General features: G+C 41.4%; 4 protein-coding genes across 7 annotated transcripts in view; 3 read left to right on the top strand and 1 right to left on the bottom strand.

The window, feature by feature from the left end:
- LOC100741373 (laccase-4-like) overlaps positions 1–2894 on the top strand; it is an 18009-nt gene extending 15115 nt beyond the window's left edge. For 3 of the 4 annotated variants that reach the window (XM_024365278.2, XM_012381478.3, XM_024365277.2), the window contains 3 exons: positions 1–107; positions 2020–2235; positions 2507–2894. In XM_024365278.2, the coding sequence (XP_024221046.1) occupies positions 1–107; positions 2020–2235; positions 2507–2658 (475 nt within the window). In that variant the 3' untranslated portion in view covers positions 2659–2894. The remainder of the gene's footprint in view (positions 108–2019; positions 2236–2506) is intronic. The other variant, XM_012381479.3, reaches the window with a different exon arrangement.
- Positions 1–27606, bottom strand: part of LOC100747517 (pre-piRNA 3'-exonuclease trimmer) — a 111419-nt gene that overhangs the window by 25089 nt on the left and 58724 nt on the right. The gene's annotated exons all lie outside the window — the stretch shown is intronic.
- LOC105680297 lies at positions 2970–6233 on the top strand. The gene is made up of 4 exons (XM_012381428.3): positions 2970–3874; positions 3942–4037; positions 4481–4731; positions 5132–6233. The coding sequence occupies exons 1-4, from the start codon at positions 3629–3631 to the stop codon at positions 5508–5510; spliced, it is 972 nt and encodes a 323-aa protein (XP_012236851.1). The 5' UTR covers positions 2970–3628; the 3' UTR covers positions 5511–6233.
- On the top strand, positions 6883–21185 carry LOC100741249 (sodium- and chloride-dependent GABA transporter 1). Its single transcript, XM_003486772.4, has 11 exons — positions 6883–7329; positions 10907–11212; positions 11860–11994; positions 12066–12194; positions 12285–12429; positions 12694–13065; positions 13708–13924; positions 14460–14612; positions 14688–14891; positions 15427–15597; positions 16082–21185. The coding sequence occupies exons 2-11, from the start codon at positions 10912–10914 to the stop codon at positions 16217–16219; spliced, it is 1965 nt and encodes a 654-aa protein (XP_003486820.1). The 5' UTR covers positions 6883–7329; positions 10907–10911; the 3' UTR covers positions 16220–21185.

Consider the following 27606-nt stretch of genomic DNA (forward strand, 5'->3'; position numbering starts at 1 on the left):
GCGACGCTGCCGCCGTAGCGACGCTACCGCTTCAGACGTTTGCGAGTGTGTTCATGTGAGGTATATACCGCTCGGGGCGACCGTCGAGATCATTCTCCTCGATCAAGGTAACTAACTTTAATTCGTCGCTTTTATCGGATGATCCAATTTTTCTATTAAACACCGCTCCGATCGAAACCTCCTAATGTAATTGCTCGATTACTTTGAGATGACGACACGCTGCTCGGAAACATCGTAGCGAAATTTCAGAAAAAGATGCTCGTTTCTTTTTCTTTCTTGCTTCTTGCAATTTCGTAGAGCAACATACGATATAGAATAGCGAGGCGATCTCGAAAATGAGAAGGAAACTATTCATCCTTCGCTAATGTTAGCTCGTTTAAACGAACCGCTAAGAAACGACGAGCGGAATAGCATCTCTGTTTTCTTAGCATCTACCATCGTACATTTTAAAATACACAAGATTCCTCATTTCGCTGCTCATGTGCGTCATTAAAAATTCTCTACGACTAACGCGTAGTTGAACGACTGTGGTTGAGTCAGCGTGAAAATAGGCTAAATCGCGGAAAGAAAAACAAATTACGCTTCCTCTTGTTCCAACATTTGTCTATATCGCGCTGATTATATTAACACGCATCGACGTCTTACGGAAGATACCTCATACGTGTACCGTCCTAAGGCTTCGTCATAAAATGAAACGAGAAATTAGGTTTTCAGTTACCATCGTGGCGAACGTTCGCGCGTCCATCTGCAATAAATATTCCTAGCCTTCCTCGACTATCTAACTTGTCAAACATCGTGATTTCACGATTCAAAATATCCTTCATCGATTTCTATTCGTCGATAAAACCGGTCTGATTTAAAATCGAATTTCGAATTACTTGCATTGGAACGAATATTATTTTTTTTTTTTCTGAAAACTGAGTAGAGAAGCGGAGAGTAAGCAACTCGAGGCAATAATCTTCGATGTTTAATTTTCCTTCGTAAAAATAGAAAGGTTTACGTCCAGTTCCTTTACGCGAAAATTTTATTACAATTATGTAATAATTGTTTAAGGTTGGTAACTGGTATTACAAGCGGAAAGGGGGCGATTCTACGCGAAAAAAGAAGTCGAAAATATAGAATAACAATTTTTCATTTGAGGCTTTGTTTTCGAGAAAATCGACTTTGAATTTTCGCTCGGTACGCGTGCACTTTATCGCGTCTCGTTATAACGGATCTCACTGTAGACCGTTGTCTCGATTGACGTTATTTTTTTAATTTTTAAAATTTTTAAATTTTTAAATTTTTAAATTTTCAAATTTTTAAATTTTTCTTCTATATTTTCGACTTCTTTTTTCGCGTAGAATCACCCCCTTTCCGCTTGTACCATCAGTTACCAACCACCCTGTATAAGGGTACGTAGAAGGCACCAAGTGTTTTGGAAGGATCGGACGAGGAGACGAGCCGGATTAACTCACCGAAGCGTTGCCTCGAGTTAAGAACCTTGATCCATATTTCTCTACGTCGCGGAGGCTGGGTATATTGATCGCCACTTTATTCCATCCGGACGATTGTTTCTCACGATAAGCGGAAACGCGATTTCTTCGTTTAATTCCATTCCCGTTCCTGACGAGTATTACCTTTCAACTTTCTCGTTTATAGTTTTCGAGCTTGTTTTTGGTAACGCTTTCGCAAATTCAAAAGAAATAACTGTAAACTGGGAAAGTGTAACTGGAGAAATTTCTCAAACGATAAAATGTACTTGGAGCTTCAAATTCCATTTAAAAATGATAAAAATTCGATTCAAAGCAAATTTCGAAAAGTAATTATTTTAACGTTCGTGTGTAACTTAAGTTCGATAAGCGGTTCAAATTCTATGAGAGGCAAATGACTTATCTCTGTTTCTTTAAATTGATGTACGTTCTTAGTCCTCGAAGAATAGAAATGTTCAGGAGAGAAAGAGAGAGAGATCATCATATTGTTTCTAAACATCAGTTCTTTTCGTAATATTTTTTAACATCTCCTTCTCCTTCTTACAAGGCGGTCTCGACGACTTGGTGTACCACTTGCACGGATACACTTTCTACGTAGTGGGTGCAAGAAAGTTCGGTCGCAGCGTGTCTTTGCAAGAGTTAAAAAGCCTGGACGACAGAGGTCAACTGCTTTCTCGGAATCTCGACTGCACCGTGGCTAAAGATACCGTAGTTGTTCCGAAATTCGGGGCAGTCGCCCTCAGGTTTAAAGCGGATAATCCAGGTAATACATCATTTGTCTATTATCGTCTAAAAAAATATTCTTTCACTGTATTAGCCCTTTCTCGACTAGATCTTTCAAAAAAATATTTCATCTCTTCCATTTCAAAATTCTTCCTATAAATAATCATGGAAAAATGTTCTAATCGAGAAAATTACGATACCAGATGACTAGACGCACAATGAAAGATGGTTTCGATTATTTCATCATTTTTATTTTTGTCGAATAATTATTAATTTCTTAATTCTAAACGATCGTTCGATTAAATCTTCAGGCTACTGGATGTTACGAGACGAGCATGCAGCTGAATGGACGCGTGGGTTGGACGTGATCCTTCAGGTTGGACACACGAGTGATATGGTGCCCGCTCCGGAAGATTTCCCTAAATGTGGATCCTTCGTTGGACCGGATTACTTTCTTATATAGACTGTTAGTTGCCCTAAGAATCGCGTACGCCGTGTACATAGTTGTAAATAAAGGCGGCCAGACTGAAAGTTACACACCTTGGCAAGGATTTTGTATTATTCGCATTTTTCTTTCGTTGTAAGTAAAAAGTTAATCACGCGGAACGTGGCTTTATCATTGTATAAATATCGGAGAACTTTTCTATGTATCATGTACTTTCGCATAAACATTGGCCAATAAATATTATTTTCAATTTTGTACCAGTACCTGTCATATTCGTCTCCCTGTGTATTCGCCAATCTTGTTTTGTATCATTCAATGTAGCATATTCGTATCGCTTCGCGCATACATCTCGGGCGATAAAAACATCCCTTCTCTGTCATGTTGCCATCTTCGAACAGAAACTGCTCGTTTCTCTACCCTGTGTTTTAGGTGTGTTAACCCCTCTGGTGTAATATCATCGTCAGATGAAAAAGTAGCCCATAAGGGTTAGCCAACGAAAGATATTAAACAGAACAATAGGCAATTTTACGTATCATCATAATATAAGTAAAATAAAATGGATCACACGTAATCCAACGTATTAATATAAAGTAAGAAATATCGCGCATCTATTATTTCCTCATAAAACGAAAAAACCTAATATTTAGCTAATAAGAACTCGATATTTGACGATTATACTCGATCCTCTAATGACGCGAAGGGTTACTCCGTACCATATTGCCTCTTAACCCTCGGAAACCTCGTTTTCTCACCCCGAAAAACGCCACTCTGTTATCGTTGTCCGCGACCATTGCTTTCGTCGAAACCTCGATCGCTATCACGGATCCTACCGATCAAGAGCGAAGAGGGGAGAAATAGAGGAAGATCGGCGACGCGGTTCATTTCGACCGCAACGTCACGTTTCTATCGTCGAAAACTCTAACCATCGTGGTCGATGTTGGCGTGAATAAATAGCCAGTGACCAGGCTGGTGCACAGCCTCCGCAGCGATGTCCTGTTTGACCGCTCTCGATTCGCAGATCGTTTCCCTGCTCTCCGTGCCGCACGAGATCCTCTTCCTGCAGCACAAGGTCTTTCGAGAGTATGCCAAGATCGCCGTTGGCCCGGACTTCATCCACACCTTGCCCTCGTTTTTAATTCTGACCTCTATGGCGATCGTTCTGTGGAGGAATCCACCCTGTTGCAACGGGTTAGCTGAAAGCGTAGCCTCGACGATGGTGTACAAAGGTCTTCAGGTATCGTCGTATCGCGTAGTTTCGGATAGTCCGTGCAAGATAACGTTACACGTGTTTCTGATTGAAGCTGCTGGTCAGCTGGGTCGTCGCTATCGCGGTTTTCTGGCTCTGGCTCATGATGCAGAGGCTGCTCTACTGCTGCGTCTGGACGTCTTGGGGTTACGTAAGTTACGAAAGCTTTGCGTAACCTATTCGATCGCTGCGTTCGTGGCCTTCGAGGGCCACGAGGTTGCTCGCCATTTTACGGTGTTTTCCGTGCAACGTAATCCGCATCCAGTTATTCGGGGAATTCGTCGAGTAATTTAACGTAAAGTTTGACACGACGTATTTATATGAAAGGATGCGTGAAAAGATAAGGAATCATCGAATGAAGAAATTATGGTATCTAAGTATGGTATGGTTTTGGTCCGACAGCTGCGATACATTGAAACGTATACTGACGTCGTCTAAATTATTTACACTGTTGCAAACAGCCATTTTTATCAAGACTGTCGCATTCAAAAAGAGTTCAGAAAACAAGCGATGTATAATTCTTCGTTGACGAATTTCTCGTATATCGACTGTTTGCTATATGTTTTCTAATTAGAAAGGGTTTGTTCCGTTCAGGAATCCGAATATCGAGACGTCTCCTACCAGTGGTGGCAACAAGTTTGGTCATCCTATTATCCTCCGCCGTTGCGACCGCCAGCGATGTCAGCTGGTTTGATCAGCTGGTTGATATCGATGTCGATCGCCACAACTGTCTTAGGCTGCGCGATTTCCGCGAATCGAGTGTGGAACTTGGTCACGGAATCTATGGCTGGAGCAAAGGACGCGCTCGTGATGGTGAAACGTTACGCAAAGTCATGCTTCAAGAGGTTGGTATAACGTCATAAACTAGCTGACGTACGAAGGCACCAAATTGAGTTTCGCGTGTTATGCATAAATTGCGCAATAATTCGCTTAATTCAAAAGTATCTCGCTGCAATGTCAACGGAACCGACTGGTTAAACGAACATCTTCAAACAACCATTAATTCAACTGCGATCGCGAATTTTAGTAGACGCGTTCAAACTGTAATTCCTACATCTCGTACGTTTTCAAACAAACGCTTGTAAAGTTAAATACGAATAATCCCAATAATTTCACGTTGCTGCTCTTCGTTGTTGAATCGTGTTTGTTCGATCAAAAACGACATCCGCTCGATATCATACAAACCTAAACACTTTGCACCCTTGGATCCTAACCTTAAGAATTTCATCTGCCACTTGAATCCAGTATCGTAACGTGCGTACTGCAACCACACTGGCCGCAACAAGAGCCCCTGCTAATCGAGAAGAAGATGAACGCGCCGATGAACGACAGCGAGGCCAGCTCCATCTGCGACGAGTGCCGATCCGAGATCTCGAGCGACCTGATCAACGAATCTCGAAGAGAAATCCTGCCGATATCCTACGGCACGAACTGGATGCCAAAGCCGAGTTTCTCCGGCTACAAGGACGCTCAGAGGAAAGCGTCCATGAAGTCTCTGCACACGGTAGCCGTGGTGAACGACATCCAGGACTCCGACGACCTATCGCCCCGACAATTACGTTACAAACGCGGATGTCACACGGTGATACCTAACAACTCGAGCGACCAGTCGAGCGGCTGCTGACGAACGGACGACTAAGCTGCGCGTCGTTGAATGGCCAACTTTAAAGGTGCTGTTGTACGATAAACGGCGTTGCTAAACGAGATCCGATATTCTGGCTGGCAATGGAAAATTTTGACCGATTTTCTGGGTCGCTGTTGCTCGGACGGGAGCCTGAATATAGAAATTGATTTTTATACGCGACACGCGAAGATTAACAACGACGTACCAATGACGAGTAAATCGGAATGTTTATGAGCGCATTGCGTGCTTAGGATGGATTCGACTGGCGACAGGTCCGAGAGACGTGGTACAAATTGGGTCGCTACGCGTGTTCTTCCAATGACACGCCGAACGACCCGGTTCCAAGGGTATAAATAAAGGGGAAGTTCGATAGACGTTCGTGGCTGTGGGGTAGGAAATGGACAAGTTCAGTTGCAAGGACGCCCATGGTCGTATATTTTTTAATACAGACGCGGAAGGATAGCACAGTGTTTACCGATGAACTATCCTTGGTCGACGACGTATTATATATTTTTTTTTAAAGGCCACAGAAAAATTCAAAAGCTTTTAGAAACTATATAATATAGTGCTCGTCTGATCTTTCCTATCTATGGTAGGAACGATTAGATAGAACGATGTAGGTGTAAAATATTATAGAAACTATTGTATTGTACCATAAAAATTATACGCCTACGTATTTTTCCATAATCTTGATGCTCTTTTTTATTGCCTGGTTAAGTCTCTAAGATGTACAGACGTATCTCTCTAATATCGAAGAATGTACAGTGTACAATCTGTGTTCAATGGTGCCTACGCACGAAGTCTAATGCTGCGATACAGTGCGTTCTGGCAAATGGAATATGCGGAAAACAACGTATATGTAATTATATATACGTTTAATCGTTCTGACGTATTTGTCCTGCATTAAACCTGACCTATCCTACACGAATTCTTCTTCTTAGCCTATGAAAAGTCTCTCTGCGATATCGTGCTGCTTGTCAAAATGAGAAAATCAACGAATCTTACTCTGCAAACTCAAATTCCGCTGAACGCAATTAAAGAACCACGTTCTTACGTACCGCGAGTATTCCGCACATTTTGGCGCATTTCAATTTCTCCGCAGTCTACTGATCCACGTTCTTTCCATCCGATGTTCAACTACAAACGATCAGACCGCGCGTAAATGCATAAAGCCGAAAGCCACCCCTACGTAATTTCGACGTACACGTCGAACATGTATCATCTATGATGTGTTCTCGCCACCCAGTTTGATTATTTACCGAATCTAAGGGTCCTGGGGGCTCAAAGCCCAGGGACAGCTTTGTTCCAGGCTTCTGGAGGGGGTGTTCGCGGCCGCGCATGCGTTTCAAAGGGATAACACTCCCCGTCTTGCGGCAAAGCATTATTCCGTAACGACATCCCTCGCAGGGTAGGTCGACACGAGGCACACTCTCCACGATCTGACACGTAATAAAACCAGTTTCCAGGCGAAAGTGCGTCGTTCGCGTCGGTTGTCTTCTGTACGAACGATTTCGATCGGAAGCATCAACATCGGATAAACTAGATTTTGAGTAGTTGGACTCTCGCGGACAGGAAGACGAGGAGAAACTGTGGTCCACGACGCTGAGAGATCGGGCGTGAACGGATTGTTTTTCTCTGGGGACGTCGTACTCTGCTGCCGGAAGGGGCTGCCGAGCATCGAGCAATGTAAACGATCGATTGGAAGACGAATAATTCGAAGAATATACGAGCTACGGAAGCTTAGGTGCGTTGCGAAGAAATTTCAGCCGAATCGAAAATCGTGGATCTCGTGGTTACCTTGAGATCTCGCAGCCTTCAGGTAAGATAAGTTGGAGCATCTTGTCTAATCTAATCTAATTTGCTAAAACCGTAATTCGCCAAGAAACGCGCGAGCCTCGTATCGTTTTTACCATCTTCGCGAACAGATCTGTCTCTCCAGGTTCGTACGTCTTTCTTTTCAATCCTCCTCCCCGCTAACATCGTTTTTCAATAACGACGCGATGACCGTGCCAATTATTCTGCCATGAGAATCAAGCGAATCTACGATTACAACGTCGCAGATTGGACCATCCCTCGCTGATCCAATACAGGATGTAAACAGGAATAGCAACAGCTGTAAAAAACGGCAGAGAATTTTGCAAAGAAACGAGCAGTTAGAAGAATATACAAATCCACGTGTACGGCGTAACGTGACACGAAGCTGTTATTGATTTTGCGTTCAGCATCCGTAGCGCGCGCACGAGTATTTGTATACAAGCAGACTCGACCGCGCGTGTACGCACACGTGTGTCGATCTCACGCGCACACTTACACCATACGTATGGTACCACACGAATACAAATAGTTGCGCCTGCAGGACACACGGATGCGGGACACGTGTACATTTTCCCTATGCAGTTCCTGTTTGCTCATTTTGAATCGGCTGGGTGGTAATAGGGGTAGCGGGACGCGCGTCACGCAGGAATCAACCCTTTCGAGGAAAGGGGGCGGGTTTTCATTGAGCCGGAGCCGGTTATCGCGACTATCGTGCGACAGATCGCATTAGAAATAATCCTCTGAGATCGTAGACGATATACGATCCAAGGGAAATTGACGAGAGAAATCGATCCACTCGTCGAATTTACAGTTTCGTTGGTTTTATTTCATTTCGTCGTAATCGTTTGGTGGGTGTTTTTATTGATACTTTCGTGTCATACGACACCGCTGTGTTTGACGTAGCGAAGCGTACTTTGCGCGTATCGAAGGGTTGGATATCAATTCCTAAGGGATGAGCAGTATATCGAGAACTGGATATCAAGGGATGGAGTAGCTGTTGTCATTAGCAAAGCAAATATTAATCGAGGGATTATAGATACTTTTTCACCACTGTGTATATAGGAATACGAACGATTCGTACGCAAAATTTGTCTTGGCTGAACGTCATCCGCCAAGAGCATCATCGTCGATGTATGACGCCATCGATTCAGCGCGAGATCCCGGACTTCTTGTTCGATCAGGTTTCATTGAAAATTACCTACGAACGACACACGACATTCCAATTTAGTTACATTCATCGAATATCGTTGTAATTATAGCGGCAAACTATCGCGAAGGATTTTGAGGAACTGAATCAACGACCTACGTACAATCTCGTTAGTGGAAATAATTTCGAGTACGAACATGGAAACGCTGAGATTTTAATTTTATCGCTGAACCGAGCTATAATTCGCGCTTCGTCATTGCCAATTTGGTACGTTCGTCTGGCTGCATAAGTTTCATTCCCATCGACTGGACATGTGAGTGAAATGCCATTTAATGAGAATAAAGGTTACGCGTGACAGTGATAGAGTCGTAAATTGAGAGGTTTATCGGAATAGACGTTTATAAACGTTGCATGCAATGTCGAAACACAAAATTCGATGTCGCGTGTGCTGAATCAGACGGATGGTAATTAAATCTATTATTTACGTATGTAGCTACGTGCTACTTTTGCTTGTGGCCAAACAACGTGCAATATCTTGAACAGTGTACACGATTCGTCCACGATACAATTCGATTAACTTAATGAATTCCTTTCAGAGATTTACAAGCCTGAAATAAACGTTGTTCCATTGAATCTTCGTTTCTATATCTTCTTTTTACGTCTAAAGATACGTATGTCTCGCGCGGCATTTAAATCCATGTACGATATCATTTGATCGACTTTTCGTACTTATTGAACCCTTAATCAATCCTTATCGGTTAGAAGGATACATATACGTGTATAGCCGATATTCTTACATTTACGTTTCTATAGATGCACAGGAGATTCAGCTCGCAACATTTATACGCGTTTCGTACAACGAAAACAGACGATATCGATTAAATGAAACCTTATTAACATATCGTTACTTTTTACACTAAGTGAAACGCGTTATAAACGCGAGTTTTAGTCTCTAGCGTACTGAGTTGTACAGCGTATCTACGTCGCGATACACAAGGTGATGCAATAATCTTTACTTATTTGCTCGTGCTTGCGACCGCTGTTGAAACGTGCAACGACGTAGGTAGATCGGAATCAAAGCTTTTAATGTCGATTTCGATGCGAAAGTATATGTAAATCCGCGCGAGCGAGAGTACGCGTCCTAGAAAATTGACCAAGCTTTTTACGCTGCTCACGTATTCTTCGGAAATCACGCGTCGTTTCGCAAGCTTCCTTTATTTATTCATAGGATAATAAACATCGATTCCGCGTTAAACCATAAGAACACGAGTACCCATTAGCTTCGATTTCTAGGAAACGACGCGACGCAGTAACCAGATAACGCTGCGTTGTTTATCGACTGGAAATCGACTTTCGCTGGTTGACGAGAAAATTGTATGGATTATGCGGCCAAACTGGTAGAACGTTACAATGTTTGCGTTGCGAATTGATCTACTACGTACGTTTGCATCCTGTAAACGATAAATGTTGAAACGTTCGAATTCTAACGTCTGTTTACGGAAGGTAGACTAGACGAAATTCGTTTAGGCAAATATAACAAATTTTATGTCTCATTTAGAGGGAACGATATCAGAGAACGAAAATATTCTTCACGCTGGAATTATCGATCGGTCGAAATAGCTCGGATTTTCGCTTTTATAGTTAAGAACGAACAAGCGTTTCTGGTATTATCGATGTCTATTTTCACAGGAACAGAATCGCAATCGTACGTATACCTATTTACTTTCATCGTATTTTAACTCCTTAACCTGCAACTACGGGCATAGCCCGTAGTACGATGATCGGGCCAAATATAATATATAATAGCTTGTTTAGGTTTACGGCCCAAAATTCTCGAACGTAAATCGTAGCTTAAGGGGTTAATTAACTATGCAGAAGATATTTTAGTACGCGTTGAAGTCTCCAATTGCAGCTTTAAATTTCTATCATAATGCAGGAGAACGAACGAAAGGAGATAGCGGGGAAATACGAATTAAAGTCGGTCGAAGCGCAGAAACCGTTGCATTTTTAGTTAAAAAGGAGGATCGTTCGTTGCAAAAACTCGAAGACAGCGAAAGACGTTTGACGCGAAGTAAAAAGAACGTCAGAGAATCGTGAAACCGTATACCACCCACGCGCAACCTACCCTCGCGGAAACCGCGGAATTCGAAGCTGTAACTAAAAAAGCGATTACGTGTAGCAGCAATTACCGGAGAACGGCCACGAAGTAATCTCCAGGCGAAACTAACCTCGATTATGTCTCATAACTCGCGTGTTTCGCTATTGTCGCGTGTCACTCTCGACGAAGATGGCTCGGCACGTGCAGGACACTTTTACGTAATCTCAGCCGCAATCACGATCAATTACGCGGAATTAGTCTGCTGCTGTCGGTCTCCTGAACCACGTTCAAGGTCACGAGCATGCAAAACGACAAAGACGTATCGCGTGATTTCAGGAATTATGGCGGAGAAGATGTATTATTGGGGAGAGCAGAAAGATCAGGTCGATCCGGAGCAGACGTTCATAGAGTTCAAGGCGAAATCGGTTGGCTCGAGTAGACGACGAGATTCGAGTCACGGTGCGCCAAAAACGATCGTTTCCGTGCCGCAGAACAGGGCGACGGAAGTGGAGGACCGAGAAGAGGACGCGGAACGCGGAGGCTGGGACAACAAGCTGGACTTTTTGTTCTCCTGTATCAGCGTTTCCGTGGGACTTGGAAACGTGTGGAGGTTTCCGTATTTGTGTTACAAAAATGGCGGAGGTGAGTGTGAGAATTACCATAGCTTTTAGAACTCGGCCGTTTGAGTCACGTTAGAGCATTGCGTAAATGTCAAACGCGAAAGCTCGTTGGTCTGAAAAACGTCGAGTCCGCCTCTCGTTGTAACAACGTCGCGTCGGCGTTGCTTTTCCGTATTTGCGGGGGTTCGTCCATATCGGGTGGGTGGAAGAATTTTTACTCGTAGAATCTATCGCTAGTATGGCTAGTAGCTTGGTGCAATTTCAACTTTTAATCGATGCTCGTCATTTTCGTAATGTTCGAACGATCGTATAGATATGCAAATGATATAGTTGAGAACGCCGAGGGGACAAGGTCGAGGAAACGACTCGATCGAACTCACATTCGAGAAGATTACGAAATATGGTTATCCATGTGGAATCACGAGATTCGATCTTATGAAATTCCATGAATTATCTAGCATCTGCGATTTCCTGGAAGTGGGACAAAGCGCGATCGGGCGTATCGGTGAACGCATCGTGTTCCTAACGAGCAACGACGATTCACTTTTAACAATGACATATCGCGTCGGTAGTCGCGTATTCCGCATTGCTCTATCGATCAAGCAAATGCCGATTCAACTTCAACTACAAACTCAAATTCAAAGCTTTAAGTTGAAACGCAAATTCTAGGTGCTTTCCTAATCACGTACGGAATTGCCATGTTGTTTTGTGGCATTCCGATATTTTTCCAAGAGGTGGCCATTGGCCAGTACCTCGGGGCAGGCGGGATGACTCTGGTAGGACAGTTGTGTCCTCTGCTGCAAGGTATTCTAAGATAAAATCACTTTTTTCTAACAGGCATCTTTCATTTTCATTCGAAAGATACTTTCGTTTAGGAGTCGGATACGCTACGATGACTATCGTGTTCTTTCTGGACGTGTATTACTGCATAATCATCGCTTGGACGCTTTTCTATCTCATAAGCACCTTCGCCAACATACCGAGCGTACCCTGGAGGGGTTGTGGTTGGTTAAACGATTAATAGCAATTGAATTTTTTACTCTTTCGAAAAAATTATTATTTACGTTTCTATGTATTCCAACGATATTTTATAGAAAATTGGTGGAACACGGAAAATTGTTCCGACGGCCTGAGAAAGATCGACGAATCGTCCGATAGCTCGAACACCACGAATTCCACCTACGACAACTATACTCGAGCTGTTCCTCATCATACTACTCCGGTAGAGGAGTACTGGGAGTAAGCGAACTTTCGTAAATTGAAATCTACTAATCTGTTCGAGTAAAACATTCGATATGTAACGTTAGAAAAGATCAAACAGATCCACGAAAACATTTTTACGGCACGAAATTTACTTACTTAATGATGATAACAGTTTTTCATTTTCTCGAAAAATCTATCGACCGCAACGATTGGAATAAAGTGTGAGATTGTAGCGTAATAATCGTCGGAGGGTGTGAAACAACGACATATATGAATCTATGGCGTGTTCGACGATTTTAGACGAAGAGTTCTTGGCATCACTTCCGGTATCGAGAACATCGGTGGCATGCAATGGGAGCTGTTGGGTTCTCTGATCGTCGGCTGGCTGCTCGTTTACTTTATCATCCGACGGGGTCTGCATCAGAGCGGTAAGATCATCTGGTTTTCAGCCTTGTTCCCCTACGTGGTGCTTTTCATTCTTTTGGGAAGAGCGGTGACATTGGACGGCAGCTACGACGGCTTGCTGTACTACGTCACGCCGAGATGGTACGAATTGCTATCGCCTGGCCCGTGGATCGACGGCGCCACGCAAATTTTCTTCGCCTACAGTATCGGCACCGGGGCTCTGCCTGCTCTCGGATCGTACAACAAGTTCCACCACAATTGTTACAAGTAAGCTTCGCCACTCTTTATTTTATGGTAATTTTCTTGAGAATTGTGGATCTTTGAAGCCGAAATAATGTTATAGGAACACTAAATTTATATCGAGGATTAATATTAAAATAGTAATATTTATGGACGATTTCCACTATATTCATCGATACACACCTGCACGCGTCTCAGCACTTTCCTCTATACCCGACTGTTAACCGAGTGACACTGATATTCACATACGAGTATCTCTACTACGCATTTAACCCAGTCCAGCACAGAAAATTATACATATCTCAACAAATTTATTTCTCACTGATTCGGCGATTGTCTCGGCGACTAACGGCCAGTTCAGAATTTTTCTCGCGAACTTCTACGTTCCGTGCAACTAAATTCATTGTCGCCGAATCGATATTTCCGAATGGAACGTTTCGCCACAAAAGACAATACATTTTAACCGATAGCAGCGACATTATGGAAAATTCGTTTGATTTTCCCTTCTGGTTTTTATCGTCACAACGAGCGCGTTCAGGTAGGTCCATTCGTAATCGAGAGTGTCGTTCGAACGAAAGTAAAATAAATAAAAAAAAGAACGCAAATTACGAAAGAAATCTAAGAAATGTCGATCGCTGGACGTACTGAATGACGCGGATTTCGTTTCAGAGACGCGCTGATCACGTGCATAGTCAACACGTTAACCTGCTTACTGGCTGGTTGCGTCACTTTCTCTATCTTGGGTCACATCGCTTTGGAGCAAGGCACTCAAGTGTCGGAAGTGGTCAAAAGCGGGCCAGGACTGGTGTTCCTCACTTATCCAGAGGTGGTTTTGAAGTTGCCCGGTGCCTCGATGTGGGCCATCATCTTCTTCGTCATGCTACTTGTAAGGCACACTCGACTTAGCTAAACGACCGCACTCCGCTTCTTCTATGATCAATGTCTGTTTATCGGAATCGATTACATTCTATGCACTACTTTAGCGTGAACTAGGTCCTCGAGTTCGACTCGTTTCGTCGTTCCAGCCGCTTTCATTTTCGAACGCGATTAAAGTCCGCTTTTCTTTTCTTCCGCGCTAATTATAGTTTTATGTTAATCTATCGTTGAAGTTGATTTAACTTCATCGTCTTTTTAAATAGAAGACGTATTTCTTTTATATATGTACACACACTATCTTTGAATATAAATATCATCCGTTGTGTGTCTCTTTTCGGACGAATAATTTTCCAACTGGCGATGAAATCAGGTCGAATCGCAGGACATCGCAAGATGCGTGTTTCACGAGTTTTGAGGCAATCGTTGCCGCGTCGTTCGATCAATGAGCTCGGCCAGCAGAGGATCATAGATCAGCCATTTGTTAGCTAATTAGTCGCATCCGAGAACACGGCGAAAACAACATGGTTTTCCATTTTCTCTGACAGATACTGGGCATCGATAGCGAATTCTGTATCGTGGAATCCTTCATCACTGGAGTCGTTGACAACTGGCCGGAACTTCTTCGTCCCCATAGGAAGAAGTTCACCGTCGCAATCTGCTGTCTCATGTTCCTCTTGGGTCTTCCCATGGTGACCAACGTTAGCATCGCTCGACTATTTCTCAAATTTCTCCTCGAAAAGGGCAAATATTTGGAAAATTCTTTATCATTTCAGGGTGGAGTCTACATATTCCAATTGATGGACTTCTATTCGGCGAGTGGAATGTCGATTTTGTGGGTCTGTTTCTTCCAAACGATCGCGATATCGTGGATCTTCGGTGCGAAGAAGTTCTGCGACTGTATTCATCAGATGATGGGCGTACGACTGAACAAATTTTGGTACATATGCTGGGTGGTGTTCGCGCCAGTGATCATGGCTGTGAGTATCGTGTTTGTATCAAGAAGAAAAATTTGCGAAACAGCACGAAAGATTCTCCTCTTTCGAACGGTTCTTCTTCGATCGTTCGAAGGTAGAAGAAAGCGACCGGACGCGAAGCGAAGATTGAATTTTCTCGTACGAACGTAGAACGATTTGAAAAGACCGATCTGCGAAAGATTCGACGAATGATCGTTAATTTCTCGCGTTCTGTCTACGAAGAACAGCCTGATCGATCGGATAGTAATCTTCTCGAAGGTGGATGACAGGGCTATTTATCTCGTCGCCCTCGCGCAATGTCGCGCATTTCTATGCTCCATCGATTTTACGCTTAACGATCTCCTCTCAACATTGCAAACGTATCCCGTAAGATCGATTCGCGAAAATTAATTAAATAGTCGAGATAAATAGCTCCGTCTCTTGCTATCTATCTATATAACTGTGCCAGATTTGCGAGAAACGAAGCTGCTTCTACCGATCGATTTTCAAGTCGAGTAAACTCGAATTCGAAAATTTCTCAACGTTCCTTCTTTTCCAGTTCATCTTCGTGTTCCAATGCGTGCAATACAAGCCCTTGAAATACGGGAACAGTTACGAGTATCCAACATGGGCGGAAATCGTGGGTGTCTGCCTCAGCTTGTCATCGATGATCTGGATACCGGGTTACGCTCTCTACTACGTCATCGTTACTCCGGGATCCATCAAGGAGGTGAAACATTAGTATTAGGTTGTCCGGAAAGTGTCTTTCTTTCGCAAACGTGTTTTGTACAACAGTGCAGCTACGTACAAACGTGAAACCAAGTCTGCGAAATAAAACGAAAACGTTGCGCGTCTATTATTTCCTCGTAAAACGGAAGAAACTTTTCGGACAAGCTAATATATTCTAGGCAAACGTATCGATCTTTGTCGTTGGAGATAAAATTCTTTTATTCGATGGAATCTTTCTCGACATTGAACGAAAGTGAAATAAGTCGAGAACATAGAAAACAGGAGCAACGTTTAACATTCGGAAACGCAAATCTCTCTCCAGATTCGTTACAAATCTCTTATACCGTTTCGATCAAACTACGTAGTTTGTGATCGGTATCGTTGTTAAAAGTTGTAATCGGTTTTGTCCGCGATTCTTTTATTCAACTTCTAGCGATTTGAAGATCCGTTTTCGAGAGTAAACACATGCACGTGATAATTTTCAGAATATCCTGAAAGGTTTGAAGCCGAACTTGAAGACGCATCCGAAGTTACCGAAGGGCGAGAAATCAGCGGTGATACCAATGTCAGAGAGCAGCGCCGGATTAATCACCAAGAACAATAGTTTCCTAAGTCAAACATGATCGCCGTAAACGGCTTTCTTATCCCCTGTCATAGGTTGTAATTACCGTAAGTGTAGTATTTTTAACAGAATTTCAAAATCGAAGTATGTGTCGAACACGCAGAGCAGCTCGACTTAGTCTCGCGGTTTAATTGGACAAACTGTTAGAAGATATCCGCAGACCGACCGACGTTAAGAAAATTACTACGACGACAGTGCACGGTAGAGCGAGCGTAATTAGAGCGAGCGTAATTCGAGCGACTGCTGCAATCAAAATACTGGCCTCGTTCCTTCTACATGATATATTTAAACGATACTGATACCACGTAAAAAGAAGAGTTATTTAGAAAAATGAGAGAGAGAGAGAGAGAGAGAGTGTGTGAGAGAGAGAGAGCGAAGAAAAGTTGAACACAAAATCTAAAGTATATTACGATAGTAGCAGATATCGTTAGTTTTCCAAGATAAGTCGAAGAGGTGTGTATATTTTTCTATCGCGATTTTTAATCGCGATGCTCCCACGAACGATTATTAAACGCGAGAAACGTAATTTAGTTGATAGTCTGGTTCTTTTCTTTTTTTTTTTCTCGAGAGAGCAAACGAGAGATTAAAAATAAAGCTTGAACCTTTGCCTTGTAATATGAAACTAGAGACAGGTTACGGATCATAACTGAAGTCCAACAAAAACAGATTTTACTTTTTTATTTTCTGTAACGTGGCTTAATCGAAACGCTAATTTTAACCTTAACTTTTCGAACTGAAAATTACGTAAGTGATTTGAGTTAAAAAAAAAAAAAATGAAGATCGTAAGTCGTAATTACACTGATTTAAATAGCTACGAAAGGAAATCACGAGGCAAAGGGTTGATCAAACCGACGTGCAGAAAGAAACGTCGAGACGTGAAATAATTTTTGGAGGAGCAACTGTATTTTTATTCAGCGGACGAACGTTTTGAAACTTTGAAAATCGATTTGAAAGTCTCGATCATAAGATGAATTCTAATGATGATTACGAAAGAAATAGTTGGACGTGTCTCTCATAAAAAGATACGTGTTTTTTCTTTTTTTTTTTTATTTAGATCGATCGATATTTGCGGATTTAAAACGTTCGTTTATTTTTTCTAAGATGTTGTTTAATACGCGAGTTTCGCTCAACGGAAGTTTTACGAGATTGAATTTGCGCGAACCGATTTCTACCGAAATTTCTACCAGCATTTTTATTAGTCGACGGACGCTTGTTTTTCGGAACGCACGAAGAAATTCTTGCGAATGACGCGGTTAGTCAGATCGTTAGAACGGTTAAAGATTAAATTACAGATAATAACATTTGTGCCTCAACGCTGACACCGTTGCGACCAGTTTTTTAAATGGAAAAAATTTTAACGACACGTTAGATCTATTGGAAAATTCTGCCGTCTTTCGTCTTTTTTACCCGAAACTTTCTTACGAATTTTACATATTCGAATCGATGTTAATTATAAAATGTTAGCTACCTCTGACAAATTTATTTCTACACGTTTTCCTTCTACGTTCTGATTAAAATCGATAAAGGCAAGTTTGTGATATATCGTACCATAAAAACGAGACAGAATTTTTCGACGGAGATTCCACGAAAAGAGGATTTTTCTACTAAAATCGATCGAGTCGATCAGAGGAAAGAAACGTGCCTCGCAGAAACCGTTGATACCGTAATCCCTAAAAGCTGTCGAGTTCGAAACAAACGATTACATTTACAGATTTCACGATCAATTCGTAGAAGGTCGACAACCGAGATTAATATTTAGTAAATGTTTGTTCGACGAAGATGTTCGAATTTAGGTAGAAACTCCTTGTTAGCTGATTCTTTTAACGAAGAAATCAAAGCTTTGTTTCGATCGCAGTGGTTTCGTACGAAGGTTCGTAATTCCAAGATATAAGTGTAAGATAAAAATATATATAAAACTAGTTTTATCGAAGGATATATATATATATAGGGATTTATCGATATATGATCCTAAAGTTACTATAAGAGCTATTTCAATATTGATTATTCGAGACACTGTTACTTGCATTAATAGTATATTTTTTGCGAATGAAATTCGAACGACCAATTAACAGTATTCGAACAAACGAGAAAGAGTATAATACCGTTTTTAACGAACGACGAGTTTGAAAATATTATCGAAATCGATCTACAAATTTGTATATACAGAGTGGGTCAAACGTCGATCGTACGATACATACGTATACTTTCTTTTAATCCTGTATCGATCTATTTGTAGATTTGTTACACGACCTGTACTTATGGCTGCATTATTAAGTTTAATTTAAATAGAGCGTACAACATTTTCGAAATGAAGTTATCGGAAAGGTGAACGTTTAATAATAAATGTTTGAGTTGTTTACCCGTGCAATTTATGCATGCTCGCTTTAATAATTGCCAGCTATGAATATTAGATTCTATGTTTTCAGTTATGCAGTATCGGTTATAATTATTTAAATATGCTAAAATTAACTCGTCTAATCTGTTACCGAATTAGCTGCGAGTAATATTCGCTTTGTAGGACAAATGAAACGAATCGACGAAGCTCGTACGGCATCGAACGAGCTAAATCGCGTGTCCCTGAATATTTTTTACCCAATTCAAGTCCAACCTTGCATTCGTCAAAGACACGATTAGATCGTTGACTCACGCTGTATATAAATAAAAAGTCACGTTTTTAGCAAAACTGGATGTTTCAGGATTTATTTGGTTGGCGAACATGAGCAATAAAGATACTCGTAACGCAACGTTACAAGTTTGAAAACAGGCCTAAGTAATAGTTCTGTCGTTTAAATCGTTTACACGCTTTGCGCCCTATTTAAACGAGTTTTAACAGTTGTTGATGTTGTACGATATCGAGAGATCGTCCGAAAGCTTTATACGACGTTCGTTTATGTATATTTTATTGTCGCATTGTTACGCCGCGAGTGACGTTTTAATAGCGAGCTAAGGATACTGCAAGTCCACGTGGTTCAATATTTTCCACGATGACCGCGTGTTGTCATCGTTTCGTTACACCTATACTTTCGTACAGAAAGCTACGAAGCCGTTTATTTTTGCGATAGTTTAGTGGACTGCGTGTATTTCTGTGTAAACTGAACGGATTAGACGCAGAAGGATGCGAACATACACCGCACATTTGTAGACGTTTCCCAGTATAAAACGACATATCGATCAATCGATAACGGATAAATCGTCGATTAAATTCACAATCTGAAAGATATAGAAGGGAAACGATAAAGATGACGCAGAAATTTTACGGCAAGAGGATATTTTTTCTAAAAATTGTCGAAATAATAATATCGCTGACGATAGTCTTGGCGTATGTCCGAAATTAAAAATAAACAGAGACGCGTAAAGAATATTTCGAAGAGAAACGTTTCGATCGAACAGCTGGCATCAAACTATCGATCGATGCGTGGATTAGAAAGATTCTGGTGGTAAACGGAATTACAAGAGATTAATCGCAACTCGTCGAATCGCTCGACTCGGCAGACCATAAACAACGTAAATCAGCTTAAACGAAAACAATGGAGTATCGCGGGTTCATCGGAATTTAGTAGCGGCCCTCGTGCGTCTAATCTCGTTCATTGATCAACCGAACGATTAGCCGAGCATAGAGCAATTCACCGAGTGAATGACCGCTAATTACCGTCACGTTAATCAATATATGTACTTTTGATCGTTTCTCTACGGATTAAGCTGTAGGCGATGCGTGACAAGTATTCCCATGCACGAATCAACAGCTGACATAGATATCCACGGTGCGTGGCAAACCGAATCCAAACGAGCAGAATCGTATCGCCTCGACATCGATGTTTCGTTTCGTGCCAATACGTTTCGGCCGGTAAATGTCATACGCGCGCGTTTGTATACTATCGACGAAAAGTTTCAAAGCAGCAGGTCTTCTTTATTTTCTTTTATTTTATCTTTGTCACTTGTATCTATCGTAATCCTTGCCTTTCGGTTTAGGATGATAACTTGCGGCTTACGTGGTATCTGTTTATACCACTCGTTTATAAAGATATAAATCAACATTTTATTCGAATATATTGCAAAGAAATATATTCGCGGTATTGCCTCGTTGATCGATCGTATTGTATCCATCTATGTTACATACTTCGTCGTTTTATCTATTTACCGTAGCATATAGAATTAGCGATAAGTTACATTTGTGGTTAGCGCGAAGAACGCGTTCGGTTTATCGTGTTGTTTAACCTTTGCAGAGTCAAGTTGCTTCCAAACTTTCAGTGGGTAGTGTACGTAATCGTTTATAATAGGCTCGTTGTGCTGCGAACGATAGAATACGCGATGGAAGCTCGTATCAGCGTGCGAACTCGGTTAATTACCCAATGCGAATTAGCCGTTTCACAAAGGATAGGTTAAGCATCGAGGAGATTAAATGCGAAGGGGAACAACAACGCGCAGATATCGTTTTAGCACAAGATGACTTCGTTCGCCATTTTTCTCAAATCCTTTCATCGCGTGCAAACATTTGTCTTTCGATGGTTTCGAGTATCGTTTCGTTCGATGCTTTTTTGAACGGTCCTTTTCACATTCGTACGTTTCGTATCTTTTACGTATCGGTCTTTTGCCGAGCGGTTGGTTTTTCAAGATCGCGTCATAACTCGCGGTTGCCTGAATTCGGCGTTTACCGTTCCAGTAAATTGATGATACGGTATTTTTGACATCTTTTTATCTTTTCAAACGTTCCGAATTTTTGATATCTTTTATTTCGCTCAAATAATCGTTGCCATCTTACGACGAACAAAATTGCAAATTGCACCTCTTCGCATCTTATCCTTGCAACCACTCTGATTACTGCGACAAGAAATTCAATGGAAATTTCCCGTTTTACCTTCGAATGGAATATATCGGAGAATTCAATTATTTACATATGTGCGAAGAAATGGAATCTGTCTCGAAACAGTATTGTTTTGTAAGCGAAAATTAAATGTATCTACAATGGACACGTGTTTCATTTATTTTAATTCGTTTTCACAAGGTGATGATCCTCGTACAAATTTTTCCCTTTGTTATATTCCACTTCTATTTCGTTTTATTCGTCAGTCGAACGTTTAATTTGCAAAATCACTGGCAGAAATCATTGCGAGAACAAAATACTCGCAACGAATTGATAAAATTACCCGAAACCAGAACGATATCGATGCATATTTTCCCTTCTACGAACATCGTTTTTTACGAATTTACATATGTATAACGTTATCCATCTGAGAACCACAGGGAAAAGATACGACGAGTCATATTTTTTTTTCTTTTTCATACACGAGAGCAATTTTAAAATTCAGTAGCTCGCGAACCAGTCGTATATCACCGAAACCATCTTTTTGTCGATTTAGCCGAGCTTCTCCCGAAGAACATTCGCGTCAAAAATATTGATTTATGTACAGGACGTTTCATAACAAACGATCAATATTTAAGTGACGGATTCAGCACCTAAAAAGCACGAAAAGCTTCGTATCAACGTACGTCCTATTTGATCTCGTTTACCAGATATAGCGAGTTTTCAGTGTTATCGTCTCTTATCCGACTGTCAGCTTCGTAGCAGATGCTCAAAACGACTTGCTTGCGTCTGAATGCTTGAATGGAGAAATCTTGCTATCGATGCGGTGACTCGATCAATATCCACAGAAGTTCCTTGAATTTGTTGAAAATCTTGTTCAATTTTATGGCCAGATGTTTCGACGCTTTTGGCACACGTTGTGTATACAGCGCATCTCGAGTATTCGTACAAATAAAAATCCAACGGATGCGTTAAAATGTAAGCACGTGATGCGTTAAAACGTAAGGAAACGATAGAATACTCGTTAAGTCTCGTAAACAAGATCAGATAGTTAACATAAGCTGGGCACGATCTTCTCTATCGTATTTACGAGCTGAGTCGAAATTATTGCTCGCATATTATGAAACAGCCTGTATATAAATCAATGTTTTTGACGAAAATATTCTTCAAGAGTATGCGAACTAAATGGACGAAAGGGTCGATTTTACCAAATCGTTTCGGAGATCGGTTTATTTGGAAAAACACGTTGACACGAATACTTTTTTATTGTCTTTTTACACGCTGAATCTGGTGTCTCTTAAACATCGGCCGCTTACTACGAGACACCGTGCATGGAAGACGCAGATTTTTAACGGGGCCGAATATACAAGTTGCCAAAGGAATCCCCTTAAACACCAAATAACATAAAAGTCGGAAAACCAACAGAATTTATAGCTACCGTGCTTCTCCGCTATAAAATTTTCGCATATTAACTTCGAGACAAACAAACGTGTCGTTACCAGACGAACCTTTGCGTATTTATTATCGACGAAATCGATATTCCTCGAGTTCGCTAAATTATTACTGGGAAAATTTTCGTCACAGACGGGACCGAAAAACAAGCTTCATAAAATTTGGGAACCTTGCGAGTGAACGCGTGACCGGATAACAGGATCAGCGCGAATGGAGGACCCGTGAACGAACGACTGGGATTTATTTGCCGTTAGAAAAATTGATACAGTCTGTCGCCACCATAGCCGACGCACATTTTATCCTCAGCGTGTCCGTGAAAAATTCAAAGCGCGCTTCGCGAAAGAGAACGACCTCGCGCCGACGAATATTCCAGAAAGGAGAATGAAAACCGGCACGAACGCGGTACGCGTTGATTGTACAGTGAATAGAGCCTTTGTCACCGGACGAATTCAATCGGAAATTCTGTACAGGGTTTCGCGATTTCCCCTCTCTCACGCTCTTCCATCTTTCGTCTTGCGCCAGCTAGGTCCTTACGGTGTTCTCCCAAAAGTCTATTGTCAGGTTTTCAAAGTCCGGATCTCGGATATTCACAGCGTCCTTCAAAATAGGTGCTTGACTCTCGAATTATTTTATCGCTCTGCGTACACTTTGAAGGCTTTTGAACAACTGGCTTTAGAGTCGGTTGGCGAAATTTCATTTTGCAGTCTGGTCGAAGGGGACGAAGAACTCGGTGCAGTATTTCCAGGTAGTTCGATTCGTATATCGAATAAGTTGTAGTCGTGGATTAGGCGAAGCGAGTAAGTAACACGATTTTTCCAAGAACCGCGAAAGTTATGACGAGGCTCGTAGAGAGAAGAATGGAGAGCCGAGTGGAAAGACGACAGACGATGGTAGAAAATACGAGAAAATATATCGGTGGGAAGTACGTATATCGATAGCAAATATTGGCGAGCAATTAACATCGGTAAATAATCGTAATATCATAGTAAACGAAAGATCTTCTCCTTACGCTGTCGAAGAACTGGTTTCGAAGCATTTTTTGAACTTGCGAGATTCGAAATATAGAATTCTTTGAAAGTATAGAGACGATGCGAAAGTTTGGATCCGAACTTTACGATCTCAGAATCCTTCCACTCTCGGTCGCAATTGCCTAGATTCCTTTATCGCGATAAATTAAATTATCGCGAGGAAATAGTATAGAAAGAAGGAACTTGGCGGATGACGAGCAATATCTTAAAGCTCAAAGTTTATCGAAATGCGGAACAGTATGGAAGAAACGAATCGAAGCACGATTCGGATGTCAGGCGAAACTGGAAGCTCGTCCAAACAGGAAACTACGTTTGACAAACGTCTGATGCAATGATGGGAAAGGTATTGGCCCAGTGCTACGTTGCGATGAAGTAATCCATACTTGGCAGACCACTTAGTCCGCTGTCTCGTGCAATTGCATCGTGCTGTTTGCGCGCGTGGCAAACAAACGGAATTTCCAGAAAGAAACTACTACCAACCATGGAGTATGGCGGTGGAGAGACGTTCCCCTTTCCACCGATGGGATTACTCTTATCACGTTGTTACGAAGATCGATGAGAACGTACCGGTTACTCTGTACATCAAAATCAAGCAAAGTACTCTATTTGTCGACTTTGTTTATGGAAACTTGTTCCAGGAATTTTAAGCGAGATTTGCATTAATTTAAAAGTACAAATCGCTAGCAGTTAAAAGCGTCCAAATATCTTTGTATATTTCAGAAATTAGAATCCCATGACTGGAATCTTGCAACATTCGTTTTCAATTACCAAACTTTTTTCTCTATTTTCTAAAGGTAGATATTTTTCGACAGATTGCGAGTTAAAACGGTTACTGAAAACGGTTTTCGTTTCGAACGAACATCGATTACGAATTATCTTGTTTTATGTTGCATCGTTATTGCAATTTATCTTTTTATCGAATCATCGTACATCCGCAATACGATATTAACGGAATAAATAACGATTGCTCACTAGCCACGTTACGTATCTTTTATTCTGTTTCAACGATTCCCAGTTATTCATATGTCCAACCAGGCTTTACTTAACTTTCAAACGCGATTTATCCGAACGTATACGGAATTCGTTTTAATATTACAGAGGATCGTTCCTTTTTCGTAAGAATATCGCTGTTGATCATTCGCTATATCGCGAGCAAGTTACGATTTTAAAATGATCGTCGAGCGATTTAATGAAAAGTCTGCAAATTTCTTCGATTAAATAACTTGTCCTTCTTGCCTCGATTAAACGTTCTGTCGCATTGGTCATTCGCAAAACGGCCGATCGATACGAATTTATCGGCAATTTGTCCCGTTCGTAAGTTTCGCACGATCGTTCATCCACTTCCATGCAGTTTCCCTTTGAAAATTGTAAAAATCGTATGATTTTTTATTCGATCGTGAGTAATTTCATCTGAGAATCGAACTTCTACCCTTTTCGTATTAACCGAGCAAATATCTTCCTCCGATCGCTCGATTTTTCCAAGGCTAATTATTTTCGTAATTCCTCTATCAATTTTTCAAATAAAAATTGCCCAAGTCCCGAATTTTACAGAGCCTTCGAATCTTCCAACTTTGTAGCTTTCGAACGGTAACTTTCAAGCTTCGAAGAACGTTGTCGAACTGGAAATCAAGATCCCAAAGAACGTCGAGGACGACAGGCTTTCGTCATAGTCAATTTCTTTCCGCTTTCTTCTGAGATTTAAGTCGACTTTTACCGTAGATCAACGATTCTCTCCCATACCGATCATTATTATACAGAACTCGTAGCCAACTTCTGCGCTGTAAACTTAGTTGCTGGGGCTGAAACCGCGCGACAACTATTCGAACCTCGTTACTAACTAAATCACTAAATTACGTTTCGCAATTATTCGCAATAGAAAAATAGAAAAATGGTCATTGAACGTAACTCGATTTTAGCTTTGTAACTCGAAAGCTAAAGTCGAGTAGTGGCGACAACGTATGGGAAAAGGTTATCCGATCTATCGACTGTGACGATATATTTCAAGATCATCGGAATCGGTGAGGCCATCTGTTTCGAGTGATTGGAAAATGCTCTCACTTTCACGGATGTAGGCAGAAAATTGCTCGACGCATCGTCGAAATATTCATACTGGGTTGGCAACTAATCACCACCTAATGACAAAACTCGCAATCACCTGGTTGCCAACCCAATATGAATATTTCGACGATGCGTCAAACAACCCAATGGACCTGTTTCGATCGAACTTGCGGGCAAATTTGTCTCTGCGTGTCGTTTAGATCTTAGTAATATCAAAAAAACAAAGTAGTCGTTCGTCCGAAGGAATAACGCGGACGGGCAGTGACGGGAGTCAGCGAGTCCGATCGATGATTCGAGTCCGCGCGCTGAATAAATTGCGAATCACCTGTGGATACGTCGCGTATCGAAATCAGGCTGGCACCCGTGCCTTCAGCGAGCAAACGCGTTGCCAAGGTTTCGTTGCACGGTTCTCTGTCGAACCAGCGACGCGTATAAATCATACAACGCCCTTCTTGGATGGCGTTGAAAAACCGAGCCGTCATTCCGGCAAATTGATTCCCGATGGTTGATCGAGGAGGAGGGATTGGGACATTCGTGCGACGGAATTTCCGTCCAATTAGTTCGTTGCCCTTTTTTCCACTCGACAGCCGAACCTTCGCTTCCTTTCAGATTTTTTTAGCAGCGCCACGTTTTTGAAAATACCAAACGCTTTCTGTATGTACTCGATGGATTCGAAGCTACACAGTGCAGCGTAAGTATCGTACGACCAGTTGAAGATATTGGTTTCGTAAACGAAGATTCGGAAAACTTAGATTCAGCCATTGAAACATTTTAATTCTTAGCAGTATCGTCTCGTTATGGTCTCATAGTCGTTTAAGTTGCAACTTTGCTCTGCCGTGTCGTACGTTTTCATTGTCTTGGAACGATACGAGTTTGTAACGGTGACAAATGTAGAGTATCATTTTATAACAAATAACAGCGCGCTAACTTTCGTCGCAATTCTCATCCAGCCATAGTCGACGCATTGGTTGATACTGCAAATTGAACGCTTTTCGCTGCTTATAGTATTTTAGATGCTGGTTGTTTTACTGTAATTGCTGTATTATTTGAAACATGTATAGCTCGTAATGTAAAGTAGGTATTAAAAAAAAGAGTAGAATTTGATAGAGTTCTTCGAGACATAAACATGACGATTAGTTGTCCGAATAATTACAGCGAGTAATAATTACGCAAGTATTCGTACAGTTGGTAGAGATAAAAGAAAGTCTCTGTTTTCTGTGTTACTAATATCAGGTTGCATCAAAAGTTTCTTTCGTTTTATAAGCAAATATAAACTTATGTTTGTTCTATTGGAACAAAATGAATCCTACGTAATTCGATAAAATAATATAAAACGAAAAATCTATTATTTCCTTATAAAACGAAAGAAACTCGGACAGCCTAATATATCTACAGACATTTACGATAATAAATTTGTAGAAATAAAAATTAATTATGCTTATTACTGTAAGTATCTGCAACAATATAAACGCATTTATTATTCGCGTATATTTAAGAATATAAAAAATATTTCACCTTTATTTTTACATTCGAACTGTAGGAATTCTTTTGGCTCTCGCTGTACAGCCAGTAGCGTATATTAGATCGCGTTTACTTTCTTTCGCTTTCATTCCTCCCTCTTTTGTTAAATCTCTCGGTGGCTTAAAAACGTATACCACTATTCTTCTGCGTACGAATCAAATTGGCTCGTAGAATCACAAGGGTTGAATCACGTGCGGGTTAGTCGAATAATCAGAAAATCGATCCTCGTTAAGAAAATGTTCCCACGCGTTCTTAGGGACCGAAGGACGTTTAGTTTTAGGGATGCGACCCCCAAATGTTCGTCGTCGTCGCCGTCGTCGCCATGACAACACCCTAGTACGCGCCTCCGTTTCGAATAATGTAGTTCGCGTTGCTCAAAGAATGCAGTTAAGACGTTCGCCCCTGCCCGTAAAACGGCATCCCTCGTTGTCAATCAAGTTGCTGTAGGAATGAAAAAGTCTCGGGACGAGTGTGTTTAATTAATCCCAGGCCGCACAAGGCCAACTGGCTACACGGATAATTCTCATA

Source organism: Bombus impatiens, unplaced genomic scaffold (assembly GCF_000188095.3).
Source record: "Bombus impatiens unplaced genomic scaffold, BIMP_2.2 scf_0133, whole genome shotgun sequence".
Lineage (NCBI taxonomy): Eukaryota > Metazoa > Arthropoda > Insecta > Hymenoptera > Apidae > Bombus > Bombus impatiens.